This window comes from Balaenoptera musculus, chromosome 11, assembly GCF_009873245.2.
Source record: "Balaenoptera musculus isolate JJ_BM4_2016_0621 chromosome 11, mBalMus1.pri.v3, whole genome shotgun sequence".
Lineage (NCBI taxonomy): Eukaryota > Metazoa > Chordata > Mammalia > Artiodactyla > Balaenopteridae > Balaenoptera > Balaenoptera musculus.
Window position 1 is genome coordinate 55,958,468 of NC_045795.1, and position 15,699 is coordinate 55,974,166.

Below are 15,699 nucleotides of genomic sequence, written 5' to 3' on the forward strand. Positions count from 1 at the left end.
CCATGGATGCTCAAGTCCCTTATATAAAATGGCATAGTATTTGCATATAACCTACACACTTCCTACCATATTCTTTAAATAATCTCTAGGTTATTTATAATAACTAATACAAAGTAAATGCTATGTAATAAATAGTTGTAAATACAATGTAAATGCTACATAAATAGTTGCTGGAAGGCAACAAATTCAAGCTTTGCTTTTTGGAACTTTCTGGAATTTTTTTTCCCAAATATTTTCAATCTGTGGTTGATTGGATCCACAGATGCAGAGCCTGTGGATAAGAAGGGTCAACTGTAAAGAAAAAGAAGTAAAGCCTCAGAGATGTGGGGACACCATAAAGCATAACAAAATACACATATTTAGAGTTCCAGAGGAGAGGATAGGAGGGAGCAGAAGAAATATCTGATGAAATAATCAGCCCCAAACAATCGAGGTATATAAACTCCTTCACAATAAATGAAGAAAATTGTCTTATCCATCTGGGAAAAAATTACGGAAAACCTGTACCTCACTTAGAAAAAAAATAGATGGATGAAAAAGTTATATGTAAAGAAGAAGAAGAAGTATTAGTAGAAAGTGCTGAATATTTTTATAATCTTTAGATGGGAAAGCTTTTCTTCATAAGCAAGTCATAAATTCTAGAACCCATAAGAGAAGGCTGACGAATTTAAATCTATACAAATACCAAAATCTTGTGTGATCAAAATACATCATAAACAAAACTAAAAGATATTTGGGAGAATATACTGGCAACATAGTTCACAGACAAATAATATATAAATAACTTCTACAAATCAATAAGGAAAATGCCAAAAATTATAAAAATGGGTGAAGGGATAGGAACGGGAAATTCAGAAAAGAAGAAATTTTAATGACAAACGTATAAAAAAATTTAATGGCAAATAAACATTAGCCTTACCAGTAATCAGAGCAATGCAAACTCAAATGAAAATGAGGTCTTTCCCCCCATTAAACTGGCAAAAATCTAAAAGACTGTTAATATCCATTGTTGGTTAAGATGAGGGCAAATGGACACTCCCAAATACTGTTGGTGTGAAGGGCAATTTGACAGTAACTATCAGAATTTAAAATACGAATACCAACAATTCCACTTTTCAGATCCTGCCTCAGAATTCTCACATAGTATATATAGTAGAAGTTTCTAACTTTTTGATAGTAGATGTGAGTGGTCATCGTTCTCAGCTTAAATGTAGGCTTTTCCTGTGTTGGTGAAGTAGAAAATAATAATACTCCATTAGTATTCTGAGAAGGAGCTGTTAGGTTTAGGCTAAAAAAAGTAGTAGTAATATTAATAACAACAATAATAATGATAATAAATTTTTATTAAGAACTTACTATAGTTGAGGAACTGTACTAAATACTTTACCTGGACAAATTCTTTTAATTTTCATGATAGTTTGATGAGGAAACAGAGGCAAAGACAAAGGGATGGCCAAGGTCACAGGGTCAGTAAATAGCTAGGTTGATGTCTGCTCTTGACCACTAAACTGTACAGCCACTACAAGGCCTCATAACACCGTTTTGTCTGGACTTGTAGCTGTCCAGCAGCCATAGCATCACCTGGAAGTGACAAATGTAGAAAGGTAGAATCTCAGGTGCCACCCAGACTTGGTGAATTAGAATCTGTGTTTTAACAAGATCCCCAGTGATTCCTTTGCACATTAATACCTAAGAAGCCGTGGTCTAAAGCATGTTACTTAATTCTCTCCGAGCTTCCCTTTCCTCATCTACAAAATGGTGATGACAGTCCTTGCCACGAAAGGCTGTTGGGGGGTGGGGGGTGGGGTTTAATCCACACCTTCATTTATTCAGCAAATGCTTTGCATGCACCCTATGGCAAGCACTAGGTTACTACGGGGAACAAAACAGACAAAAAATAATAATTTCCAGCCCTCGTGTAGCTTACATTCTGGTAGAGGCAAGTAATAAATAAGTAAAATGTATAGTACATTACATGATAGGAAATGCTTTGGAGAAAAATAAAGGAGGCAAGGGGGTGAGAGTGGGGAAGTTTGTGGTTTTAAATAGAGCTGTCAGAGCAGGTCTTGCTGAGACCTTCATTCAGGGTTGGGGCGGGGGAGGACCCAAGTTGTCGCAGGAGTTTGTAAGGTGATCATCTTTGTTCATAAGGCCTTGCCAAGTCTGTGTTTTCTGATCATTCTCTTTCCTTGATTTTGGCACTACTTGGTTTCTCTCCTTTACAATTCCAACCCCGCATGCTGCCCCTGCGTGGTGGTGTCCGTGTCCGAATTGGAAACCAGGAGTCTCTTTGTGTGTACTCGTCAGCACTCACTCTGGGGGAGCTCTCTTCCCAGAGTGAATCACTTATCTCGCCGGCCACAGCAGTTGACAGTAACACTGATTTTTGAAGCTGGCTGGCTGTTAAGGCACATTTTGCATGAGGAAAGTCCTGGGTTTTATGACTTAGTTATGTTTGGAGGGTAGTTGCAACAAGAGATCTCCCTGCAGCAGGCTTGCTGAAGGCCAAGACATAACCTGTACATAAGCCAAGCCTGGCACTGTAAAGCAACCCAGCAAATAACCCAAAGCAAACTCACTTTTTTTTTCAGTGTCTACTACTTTCCCTCTTGGTGAACACATGCTTTTTTTTTTTTTTTTTTAATTGAAGTGTAGTTGATTTATAATATCCTGTAAGTTTCTGGTGTTCGGCACAAGGATTCAGTTTTATATATATACATATATATATATATATGTATATGTATGTATGTTCTTTTTCAGATTCTTTTCCCTTATAGATTATCACAGAATATTGTGTGGACTTCCCTGTGCTATACAGTAGGTCCTTGTTAGTTATCTATTTTATACATAGTAGTGTATGTATGTTAATCCCAGCCTCCTAATTTATTCCTCCCCCTACCCCCCTTTCCCCTTTGGTAACTGTAAGTTTGTCTTCTGAGACACAAGCCCCTTCACTCTCAGTTTTTTCTGTAGAAATTTCTTCCTCTCCTTCATTCTCAGTTTTTTCTGTAGAAATTCGAGGGCTCACCGTAAACCAAATCACCGCTCATCCTGTTTGGGAGGTTCCTGCAAACAAGAATTCAAGGCTTAGAAACCCTCCTCAGGATGCCAAGTGTTTGGGTGATATTCACTCTTTTCCCTGATATCCTGTAACTTAAATGGTGTCATGTAAAGTTAACTGTTAATAATACAGCTTATGTGATGAGGAGATAAGGGGGGAGGGGAAGAAACCCTTCTCCAGTAGGGGCAGATGGATTTCCAGCCCTGGGGTGGATGGGGCGGGGGTGTGGTGCTATGGGATCCAACCCTCTGCCTTTGGACAGAATACAGTCGAGACATCTCCCCAGTACAACAGAACCGTGCTTCCAGCAAGTTCTCCGGGTTAAGCCATTCTGGTATCCCTTGAATCCCATTTTTTATGACTATCTTCAGTTCATCATGCCCTAATTTCCCGACCTTTTCTGAGTTAAAATGGAAAACAGTTGCCTAGCTCCCTCTGTGGAGAAGTTGAGCTGTTACTTAGTCATTCTTCCCACTTCTCTTCCCAAAAAGTATCACAGTTCCTTTAGTTCTCTTTTTCCCATCGTAAGCCATTCTCTTTGTTCTCTTAGTATCTCCAAATAAATAAAAATTCAAAACTGAGCCCCTCCCTGGTGGCGCAGTGGTTAAGAATCCACCTGCCAATGCAGGGGACACGGGTTCGAGCCCTGGCCCGGGAAGATCCCACATGCCACGGAGCAACTAAGCCTGTGTGCCACAACTACTGAGCCTGCACTCTGGAGCCCACGAGCCACAACTAGTGAGCCCACGTGCCACAACTACTGAAGCCCACTTGCCTAGAGTCCATGCTCCGCAAGAAGAGAAGCCACGACAATGAGAAGCCTGCACACCGCAACGAAGAGTAGCCCCCACTCACCGCAACTAGAGAAAGCCCGCACATAGCAACGAAGACCCACCACAGCCAAAAAACAAAACAAAACAAAACAAATTTATTTAAACAAAACAAAACTGAGCCCCAAGTACTATGCCTTTTTATCCAAGCTCTCCTCATCAACAAACGGTTGTTACTCTGGCAGGGAGGACCTGATTTACCATTTGAAAACATGCTTCTACTCTTAATAATTCCCCAGTGTAGCTCTCAGAGACACCCTGAGGTTCTCTGTAAAAAGATCAACAAGGAGATCTTAGTGGCCAAAACCATGAGGTCCAAAACTCTGCATGATCCTCCCACCTTTCCAGGCCATGTTCTGCAACCTCCTCTGCCCCAACCTCACCCCTGACCCTGTCTTCCAGCCACTCTGGACCGTGAAGGCTGCTGACCCACCCACCGTGCACTTCCCTGGGCCTCCTGACCTTACTAATGCTTCTCCCTTCCCTCTGGCTGTGGAAAGCCCACTCATTCCTTCAGACCCAATTTACACATCCTTTCTTCCCTCAAGCCCTCCCAGATGCCTTCCCAGATCGTCCTGCCTCAGGGCCTTTGCACCTGCCTCTGCTGAGAACACTCTTCCCCCAAATATTTGCATGGCTGGTTCCTTCTCATAATGCAGATCTGAGCCCAAAGTTCACCTTTCCAGGAAGGTCTACCCTGACCACCTTAGCTAAAGTTGCAAACCCCCTATCAACTTTCTGTCCCATTACCCTGTGTGCTGTTTTCTTCATAGCACTCACCACTAACTGAAATTACCGTTTTTAATTGTCTGTCTCCTTCCAGAAGACTAAAAACACCATGGAAGTAAAGGTCACGGCTGCCTTGTTTGCTGTGCATCCCTAGTGTTTGGTGCCCGGACTCTATGTACGTATGCACTATATGCAGTAGGTGCTCAAATAAATGAAAGCATTGGCTACTCCCACTCTGTTAGTATCACCATCACAAATATTTCTCTGGGCGTTAGGATAGGGTGTGTGTCCTTAGACACCTACACACCCTGCCGCACATCTAATGAGCACCTCATACGTTCCAGGAACTCGGAAAATGTGCACTGAATTTCAATCCCTGAGTAGAGATGTTTTGACAATTTCCCTTCACCCACAACAGAGGTTGCTTTAATTTCAATGTAGGAGAAAGTAAAAATGTAAAACTTTGAAATAAGGGGCTGAATCACTTATTAGAAATGAAGGCTTTGAAGAGCAAACTTGAACTCCACAAATTTTGATCAGAGATATTATGAAAACGTTCTCTCTCTCTCTCTCTCTCTCACACACACACACACACACACACACACACACGTCTGCTGATTTCAGCGATGGCCTCAAACCATTTTTTTAATTTTTCCTTCTTTCTGCACATGTCTGAATGTGAGCTGAATAATCAGGTCCTGAAATGGGTCAGAATTAGGTTGGCTGTAATTTTTTTTCTCAACAGAAGCCAAACACTTAGGGGAGATGGCTGATGGAATTATGGAGCAAGAGTTACGTTCCTGGGCTCGTGGGTCAATTTTAGTTTGGTGGGAGGGAGAAAGCGTGTGTGTTTCTGGGCAAGCTTACACCTGACCCGCACCCTCTGGAAGGTGGGGATGAGCGCCAGCCTGGGCTGCGCGTGCACACTGTGGTTCAGAGACTGCCCTTTAGCCCTTGTGGACAGAGCGAATGAATCAAGGCAGTAGGACCAGCTCCCCGTTGGCTGAGGGCGGCACCTATCAGGGGTTGCGGGGCTCGTGCGCACGGCTGCTGTGACATCTGGAAGCATTAACGCTTTGTGGCAGCATGCGCGTGATGATGCTGAGGTGCCTGTGTTCTCTGGTCTCCCAATACAAATGGGCCTTAGAAGTTGGTGGTTATGCAGTTTACTTTCCTTCTTCCTTTTTTCATTCCTTAAGAGCAACATAGCCCTGTCACTGCAGGGGCGATGGGTTGTTAGCAAAGTTGATAACAGGAAATCTCACTGAGGATAAACAGAACACATCAGCCATTGCCCAGAAACACATGGTTCTCATTGAACCTGCCGAGGACTAATTGTGTGTGTATCAGAAGCACGAAAACAGGAAAACTCCTTTCTGATAGACCCACCAAGCCTCTTCTGACCAAAAGGAACTTTCTTAGCATTGTTAGATACTGAGAAGTCATTATCTCCCCAGCTGTCAGGGTGCTAACTCCACTTAACTTCTCCTAAACACATGACCGAAAGCATGTTTCAGGCCTCTCACGAAGTCTTAAAGCTTTAGATTCAATGAGTGACATCTAGGTTTCTCTTCCCACTGCTCTGATGCGTATCCCCTCAGAAAACCAGTGTAAGAGGTTAGACAGATGCTTACACCTGAAACGTAGCATCCAGAAAATGACTGTTATTTACCTTTTGGTAAAAGAGCAATAATAAAGTGATGCATCTAATAAATGCAGAGATAACTCAGTGATTCCATAGGTGTGTTGCTTTATCCTTTAACGTAAGATGGGTATGAGCTTCATTCTTCACTATAAGATGGATCCAAGAGCCAGAACCGGAGCTTAAAGAAGCCAATACAATTCCAGGGACTGTGTTATGTCCCACATCAGGGCTACTGACTCATTTATTATTCAAATCAACAAACCATTCTGCTTCCAAAATGTTTCATTATCTGTGGAAGGAAAGTATTTTTGGCATGCACATCAAGTGCTCAGATAACATTCTTATGTCTCTCTTTTTTGCTAAAGACAATCTGACCACATCTGGAAATTCTTTGGTGTCACTGCTTCTCTGAAACTACATCCCATCTGTATCACTTTAACTCCAGTAAAAGGCCATCCCAGTGCTTTGAAATGGGCCTCATGGGGCGGGGCCGGGGTGGGGTGGGGGAGACTTGGCTTTCTCTGATAAAATGTAAATGAATGCTGTTTTACAGGGCAGCCTGGTGGTGGCCTGCACTCTTGACGTTTCAGCATGTTGGCCTGTGACACCCAGAGGAAAAGGGTGTGGGGGATGGGGAGGAACACCATTATTTTAGCCAAACCCTAGAGCTGGTGGGAAAAAAATCATTGCCTTTTATCATAAGAAGTGATGTCTTTTATGAAATAATGGCATATTCATACAGAGGACAAAATTGTATGATGGATCGTGCTCTTTTTTCCTCTGGAATGTTGGTTTTGAGGCTTTGCCCCTTTATTTCCTGTTTCAGTTTTGGTCTCAGTAACACACTGACCTTTCAGATCAAACACAATTTTTCCCAGTGGTGATGGCCTTAAGGGATGGGGAAGGGGGTTGGGGAGGCAAATCTTTTATTTAGAAGATAACTTTTCAGCCAGAAAGAGAGAGGACATCTGGAGTTGAAGTTATGGTCTTTTCAGGCTTTTTTGAGTTGCTGTCTTTCCCTTTCTAGAAATTAAAAGGCACTAGGTTATTGTTACATTTCTTGCTCCTTCTGCTCCATTTCCAACTCTGCAGGTTTGTCAACGGGCTCTTATTTATGGACGGCTGTTCTGTGTTCTCATTAACACATTTCAGTTCGAAACCAGAATTCAGCTCTTCACTTGCGGAGTGAGGCTAGGAGGGCCTGTCCAAAGCTAGAACCTCATATTAACTTACCTTGTATTGTTGTGATCATCAAAATGCTTCTCCTTTTCGTCTATTTGTAGGAACACATTGGAGTCTGTAGCTACACACAGAGGTAAATATCAGAAAATCAGAACTTGCCAAACTGATAAGCAAGGGGACCCTTTTCACAAAGCAAAAGAATTCATAACTCTTGAGAGAGGTCTACCAAAGGATGCCTTTGACAACTCCTACCTTTAAATGATGTGCATACACAAAAATTGTGTTCTCAACCTTTCAAATACATAGGTAACATAGAGCTAGGCATATCCATTATAAGGAACTACCCAAGATGGTTATCACTGTTTTTCTGCCCTTAAAATGTCTTTGCGGTTGAAGAAATCAGAGTGAATAAATGGAGACTTTGAGCACCCAACCCTTCTAGGTTTTTCTGGGTCTGCATTATACAGTCTTGAAATGAATGGTGATACATAAAAGTATTTTTCTTAGGATTTATTATTAAAATGTTGTCATCTTTCACTGTTCTTTGGGCAATATCAAGAAACACTTAGAAAATCATAGCAATGTGATTTAACATAAAAGATAATAAAAAGGGTTCTTTAAAACTGTAAAAAAAGCTATCACAGTTTACGTTTTGCTGAATGGAAAATATGTAGCTCTTATTTCTCTTTCTAGTAGTAAACATCTTAGATCGGCCTAAGTAACCAGTTGGCGTCATTTCTTGACCCTTTTATGAGGGCTATATTTATTTCAAACATTGGAGTCCTAAAATTAATATCGCCACAGCCATTGTGGTCAACGTTCAGCCTCCCGTGGCAGAAAGGGGACTTATTATCTTCGGATACCTTGGTTCCAAGAGTAGGCAGTAGGTAATTGAATTAGCAAAGTAGGCATTCAAAACATTCTCTGGGTTTTTTAAGCTGAAGGGGCGTGTGAATTCAGAGGAGCAGGTGGTAAGTCGGGGATGGGTCATGTTTACCCAGTTGCCATCAGCTGTGGTCGGTGTCACATGATATGGAAAAGTGGCCCAGGGATGTAACAGAGAACAGAAAGTCAACGATTAACAGATAAATGTGAGTTAACATGAAACACATGTTATTAAAAAATGAACCTATGCCCCCCTTTAATCCAGGTCATTCCAACAAACATAGTTTCTAGACCAAACTTTGCCCAAGACCCACATTGGTGGAGACACAAGGATTGGCTCCTGGGGAGAACTGTTGTCACTGAGTTTATTCCTCTATTAATTTAATCTTCCATTTCTCTTTTATTTCCTATATACTATGTCCAGGGAGCATCAAACCAGGGACACTTTGGTGACGCTTCCCATCCCTAGAACCCAGCCAGCTGGAATATGGTTAAGGAATGAGGCTGATGCTGGTAGAAAGGGGACATCCATGCTTTAGCCTGTTAAAATTATACCAGTAATACCAAAATTAATAATAATAATAAATATACCAAATATACCAATAACACCAAAAATATACCAATAATTAAGGAAAAGTGGTTCCTTAATTTTGAGACATGTTAATCCACCTTCTGGATAACTTCCCACCTCTGTGATTTGCCTACAAGGCCCTCCTCTGTGTCCAGGCCCACCTCACCTGCCTGATTTCTGGCCACTACTCCCCAACATTCATCCAGTGCTTGACCACGTTGAACTCCCAGGCTCTCTAGACTCAAGCCTACTGTTTGCACCTCCATGCCTTTGCACATGCTGTTCTCCTCTGCCTGGAATTCCCTTCCCCTGCTCCCTTTACTCTCTAGAGGTTCTCTTTTCCTCCAGAATTCACCTGCAATGCCACCTCCTCTGAGTCAGGGATGCAGTTCATGACAGAGACTGACTTGTTGGCTGAGAGAGAAATTTGTAGACAAGATTGACAATCACAATAGGAGCCCTGCTCTGAGGGCTGTGAAAGGATAAACCATGAGATGATGGAACAGAGGCTGTGCATCCTGGGTGCAAGGAAGGTGGGGCTGGACAGGGAGCTTCCTGGTGGAGACTTTGGAGATGGTACTCCTTCCACAGTCAAAGCTGACAGGTACATGACAGGTTCCTTAACCTCTCTGGGCCTCGGTTTTCTCATCTGTAAAGTGGGGGTGAAACTTCAGGAGACCAGATGTCCCAGTGTGCCTGGTTCATACCTGATCTATGTCTCTGTCTTGCTATTCTGTCTGGTTGACTCCCCGACTTCATTCTCAAAAATATCCCCGTTTAGACAATAAATTATATGTCACTTACTGATAATAGTACCCTCTGTGAGTGGGTGTTATAAGGATTCAGTGTATCCCATAGCTCTTAGAATAGCACCCAATGTTAGCTAGTATTATTCCCATTTATATCTGCGTAGAGATGGGGCCTTAAGCAGCTGGAATTGGTTTCCAAGGTGATGTGCTCGGAGCAAGAGACTTAGAAAGCACATTGGAGGACTTTCCTGTCCCTCAGGCCCAGGGACAGGGACTCTATTAAAGCTGCTGTGTTCTGGGAACCTAGGAGAGACCTGTGTCCTCTCTCTCACTCTAGGTCAGCCGACAACACTAAGTACCTTGTACAGGCCCCTCTTTTGAGGCCACAACATGGAAATGCCCTGTTTCTTACAACCCCTTTATCAGACCACCATACCCTAGAGAGTCTTTAGTAAAAGCTCTAGATGTCCTTTTCCACCTGGTGGCAGGTAATGATAAATTCGACACAGAGAGTTAATTCCCTTTTTCAGTATTTTACCCATGAATCAGCCCCAGTTCATACTTGAAACCCAGTATTTCATGAATGAGGCTTTGCCAGGCTGCCTGGAGTGCACTGAGGACACTTCATCCTTAGACAGGCCTGGGCCCTTGGAGACTTCTGACTACGAAGGTTCCCCTGACCCAGGCTGACCCGGACTCTGCCACCAAGTGATGTCCACGTTCTCTTGGGCTCCCCACAGTTTCCCAAATCACCACCAGTTCTTGGTTTCAACTTGCACAATGTTTTCTTTGGGGTCAGGATGAGGGGAGAGGCGGAAGCCAAATGGCAACAGCAAACCCTCAATAGCTGCCTTTGCCAAATTCAGCCTTAACGCTGTGTCCCGTATCCTCTTGTCCTTTTTTGTGTGTTTGATAAAGTTCTTTTGTTCACATTCCAGTAGATATGGCCTATTCCAGCTCCCAGAGGTCCTGGAAGATGAGCAGCCGTGTCATGGGAAGCATTTGGACTCAGAGAGTCTGGAAAATAGATGAGAAGTGGGTGGACAGGGATGAGCAGGGGGCAATGGCCGCAGAGTCCCTGGCCAGCCACGGAAATGAAGCTGTTGGATATGAGTGCCATAGTGCTTGGATTGTCTGCAAGAAGAAAACCTTGCATCTCCTTGATGATTTCACCACCAGACAGGGTGGTTAGAACCCAGTTGTGGGGGGTGGATGCTTAGTAATTGCTTATCTATGTAGCAGGAGACTAGGTGGCCCCCTGCTCTAATGAAAATGCAGGAGAATCCTCAAGGGGCATACTTAGCAACTGAGGACAACCTTAGTGATCACGTAGGCCACCATCCTAATTTCACAAGTGGGGAAACTGAGGCCCCAGAGACCTAAACTGCATCAGCTGTTAGGAGCCCAGGACCGTCAAGTTCATCAAGGCCATCTGTGCCCGAGGATTCCTTCACTGGGTGCCGCTTGCTGCCACCAACCAATCACGTGACCTTGGACGAGTCACAGAACTCGGGGCCTCTGGTTCCTTATCTGTCAGCCGAGGCCATGGGACTGTATGATCTTGGAGCTGCCTTCCAGAAACAACATTCCAGGATGCTCTGTTCCCCTTCCAGCCTGAGACAGCATGGAGTGGCCTGGCCTCCCAGCCAGCAGGCACTTTATCTCCCATGGAGCAGAAGTGGGTCAGGATGGAGGACTTTGGGATTCCTGGGCTTGTAGCCTCATGGTTCCTTCCCTTTGACCGGGGTAACAGGAAGGGATGGTTTCCCTCCACCTCCACCTCCACCCCCAACCCCTCCATGACTCCCACCCCAGCCCCATCCTCAGCCTCTGTACCTAAGAGGCAGGGAAGTGGTTGCAAACAGATCTCTGGAGCTGGATGGCCTGCGCTCCAGCCCAACTCTGCTGCCTGCCCTCTGGGAGACCTGGCCCCCCCTGCCTCTCAGCTTCCCCATCTGTAAAATGCTGACAGTAACAACACTCGCCTCACAGGGGTGCACGGTGAGGGCTGCACAAGTGTCGGGTACCATTGTGTCCATCACACACGTTCTATCCATGCACACAGAACAATCCCTCACCCTCATGACCCTGGCCAGGGACCAAGTTGCTCATTTTTGCTGAGGGAGCGTCTACAACCAGATTAGCTGGTCTGAACCAGACCCATGCAGCACGGAGCAACCTTCGGCCTCCTTTGAGAGAGGACCACCCTGAACCTCCCGGAAAAACGTCGTTTTCCCCGATTGAAGTGATTCCCATGTAACCACAGTCGGGAGCACGACTGGCTGAGACTTTCATTCACCACAGACTCAGCCTCCACTTCCCTCCTCCAGATTCCCCTGAGGCAGATCAGATGTCACATCAGATCACATCACGTCCCTGTCATCACCCTGTTCACAGGCCCCTAAGACTCTAGGGGAAAAGAGGAAGATGGAGCTCCAAGCTGTGTCTGTGCCCCACGTGTTGGCACCGGTTGCTCCTCCCACCTCACCCTGTGGTTCCCAGCACCCTCCCCCAAGGTGCTGGTGTCCTGTGGGCATGACAGTGAACCTGGCTGGGTTGGGACTCTGCTCCCACGCTTCCCCTCCCTGCTTGGAAACCCGAATCGCCCGTTGCAGAGCCAGGAGGAGCTCTGCCCCATCACTGATTTTAATTAGGAACGGATGCATCCTGCAAGACTCAGAGTTCCGTCTCTCTCAACCCAGACCAAATGTGTTTGGGGGGCCAGGCCTGGTCATCTCCACAGAAGAACATGAATCCCACAGGGCTGCAGAAGGACCGTTTCTCCAGTGGCTTTTCAGCAAATGTCCACTCCAGAAGACAAACAGGAAAAGCGGAGACCCACGTGCTTCCGAGTAAAATATGATTGGAATTAACATGAGCACACACATTCAAGTTCTCAAATGTTCAATGAACAAAATGTTTTCTATCTGCGAGGTGCCATATATGCCCAAATAGAGGGCAACCCCCAAAGAACACAATCCACCACTTTTCTAAAGAGGTAAAGTTAACAGACTTTTTTGGCCAACTTGACAGGAATCAGAACTGTGATTGCTTTTGGGCTGGGGATGGGAATTGACTGGAAAACGGCCAGGGGAAACTTTCTGGAGGGATGGACGTGCTCTGTCCCTTCACTGGGGTGGTGGTTATGTGGGTGATTTCATTTGTCAAAATTCATCAGATTATACCCTTAAGATCTGGACATTTTTAGGGAATGTACATTTTAACCTCAATTTAAAAAAAAGAAAAGTAAATATCTACTTATAATACTTAACCTAATCATGTAGTTGCACACTTAAAATTATAAAAGAATACCACATTAATTTATATTACTCTTTTTACTCACACATTTCACAAAATGATTTTATGCAGATGTGCATCTTTTGAGATCAATGGATAGCATTATTAAAGCCACTTTTTTAGTTGACAGTATTCCAAAGCATATCATCTTCAATTCATCTAATTTATTTGAAATGCGGAACATTTTGAATCCATGTTTGATGCTGAAATTTTATTGCAAGACACAAATACCCATTTGCATAACATTACAGCAGTTGTTTTTCTCATTTGTCTTAGAAGTGATTGTTCTTGATTCTCACGACATAATCAACTAATGTTTTGCTTTCCAAAAATGAGCTTTAAAATATTTATCACAACTTACAGTTGCACCCCAGGAATAATCACCACATCTATGTTAAATCTCATTGCCTCCTTCCCATTAATTCTTCTAGTGACCTCGAAAAGCATCCAAAACCAACACTGATTGAGACTATTTCAGACTGGTGTGTCCTCCCAGATTTTGTGGTTCGAATAAAGCAATTGAGAGAGTACCAAATTACTGTTTTAAGGAACAGTAAGTGGTTGAGAATCTGCCTGTTTTAAGGAACAGTAAGTCCCTTGAGTTCCCTGGTGGTCCAGTGGTTAGGACTTGGCGCTTTCACTGCCGTGGCCCCGGGTTCAATCCCTGGTCCCCACAAGCTGAGAGGCGCAGCCAAAAACAAACAAACAAAATGCAATGCATTTTAAAGAACAGTAAGTCCCCAAACTATGAGAGACCTTTAAAGGCAACACTCTATTTTCTAAGAGTTAATTTGAGGAAATAAACCTTCATCTTATTTATCTTCAGGCATATATAGTAAATCCTGGCATATGTGTTCAGACCAAAGATAAAATAGAGATTAAATTTAGAGGTCTTGTTTTATAGTTCATTGTTCAAAGATTAGCATTGTTAGCTTAAGTTAGAAGTTTCCATGTAAAAAATTTAAACTAGACCTTGCTCCCTACCATGAATGAGAAGCTGAAACATTCTTGAATCAGTGTAAACACACTATATTTTACTCAAAGGCATTAAAGAAAGGAGAGTGTAGTTTAAGTAGATGATTCTGGTTAGAAATCAGATTGTAACACACAATCCTAAATTATGAATTACTAACAATTAATTTTGCAACTTGACCTTAAGTCGTGTCAAAGCTTCAACTACACACAGTGTGATATGATAATATATAAAGAAGGCTTTGTTTTTTTCAACATTTCCAGAGTTTAGGCATCAAAAATAGTATTGTTCTTGGGCTTCCCTGGTGGCGCAGTGGTTGAGAATCTGCCTGCCAATGCAGGGGACACGGGTTCGAGCCCTGGTTTGGGAAGATCCCACGTGCCGCGGAGCAACTGGGCCCGTGAGCCACAACTACTGAGCCTGCGCATTTGTAGCTTGTGCTCCGCAACAGGAGAGGCCGTGGCAGTGAGAGGCCCACGTGCCGCGATGAAGAGTGGCCCCCGCTCGCCGCAGCCAGAGAAGAGAAAGCCCTCGCACAGAAACGAAGACCCAACACGGCCAAAAATAAAGAAATAAATTAATTAATTTTTAAAAAATAGTATTGTTCTTAAAGAAACCAACATGGAAGACTATGTACTGTTGTTTTGATCTTTTTTTAATGTTGCTGTTGCTCAGCATTGTTTTTCCACTGGTCTTTTAAAAGCTGTCAGAAGCAAAATCAGGTAACTCAGCAAGAGCTCCCCAGGGCATATAAGCTCCTGTATGGCTCAATGCAGTGGATGCCATTTTTTTTTTTTTTTTTTTTTTGGTAGCGGAATCCTGGTTTTAAATGACATTATGTGTGGTTGATGCTCTAGTTGGAACAGAGATGGGAGCCCAGAGCAGTCCTGCTTGGTGCCCCTTCTCCTCTCTAGGGAATCCACTGAGGGGTTCCACAGCACCTAGAGGTTCTGTGGAACACAGTTTGAAAACCTCTGGCAGTGGACCATGCCTGAAGGCTGGAACTCAGAAGATCTCAGTTTAAAACCTGAGTTCTGGTCTGTGTGACTGTTAGCAAGTAATTTAACCTGAGCCTTATTTTCTTTCTCCAGACAAAGAACATGAATGCTCATCTCAGAGAGTTGCTATAAGGATGTTTTTAAAGTTTATTTTGTTCCTTAAGTCTTACTCTTCCTTGGTCACAACTCACTTGCATGTTGTGTGCCATCTCAATTATTTAACCACTTAGCATCCACGTTTTTTATTATTTGGCCTTGTTGATGCTACTACTTCTGCCTGTCAGCTTTTCAGCCATTAGTGTCCCCTGGAGAATGGACCAGGGGGAACAGTTGACTTTGGGCTCTACCGCAACTACAATAAGGGATTCCAGGCTCATGATCCGTTCTTGGGATGGACCACTCTGACAGGTTTCTTTTCATTTTCAGGTGGGCCAAGAGAAGGGAAACTGTTCTTTCCAGAAAAACCCAACCCCCTGTATCATCCCTCAAGAACCAGAAAATATCTTCCATACAATATTTGCTTTTTTCACAAAGTCGGGAAGAAAAGTCTTGGTGAGAATTTGCTTACTTGTTGGGTTAACATGGGTGGTCCTCATTAGGAAGGCAAGTCTGAGATGAGAAGCCAGTTTTCTATTTGCCATTTATTATTTCCCAAATCTGGTTTTAATCAATTGGCTTAGGAAGTCACAAGGACTGTAGTCAACTCCTATTTTTCAGCCTGAGGTTTCTATCAAAGTGTTAAATTTACATTTCAAATTCCATTGGCTGGCACAGGGAAA

General features: G+C 43.6%; 1 protein-coding gene across 4 annotated transcripts in view; it reads left to right on the forward strand.

Moving 5' to 3' along the window:
- ITGA9 (integrin subunit alpha 9) overlaps positions 1 to 15,699 on the forward strand; it is a 354,859-nt gene that overhangs the window by 301,537 nt on the left and 37,623 nt on the right. For 3 of the 4 annotated variants that reach the window (XM_036868321.1, XM_036868322.1, XM_036868320.1), the window contains exon 24: positions 15,347 to 15,472. In XM_036868321.1, the coding sequence (XP_036724216.1) occupies positions 15,347 to 15,472 (126 nt within the window). Of the gene's footprint in view, positions 1 to 10,590; positions 10,655 to 15,346; positions 15,473 to 15,699 lie in introns of those variants that run through there. The other variant, XM_036868324.1, reaches the window with a different exon arrangement.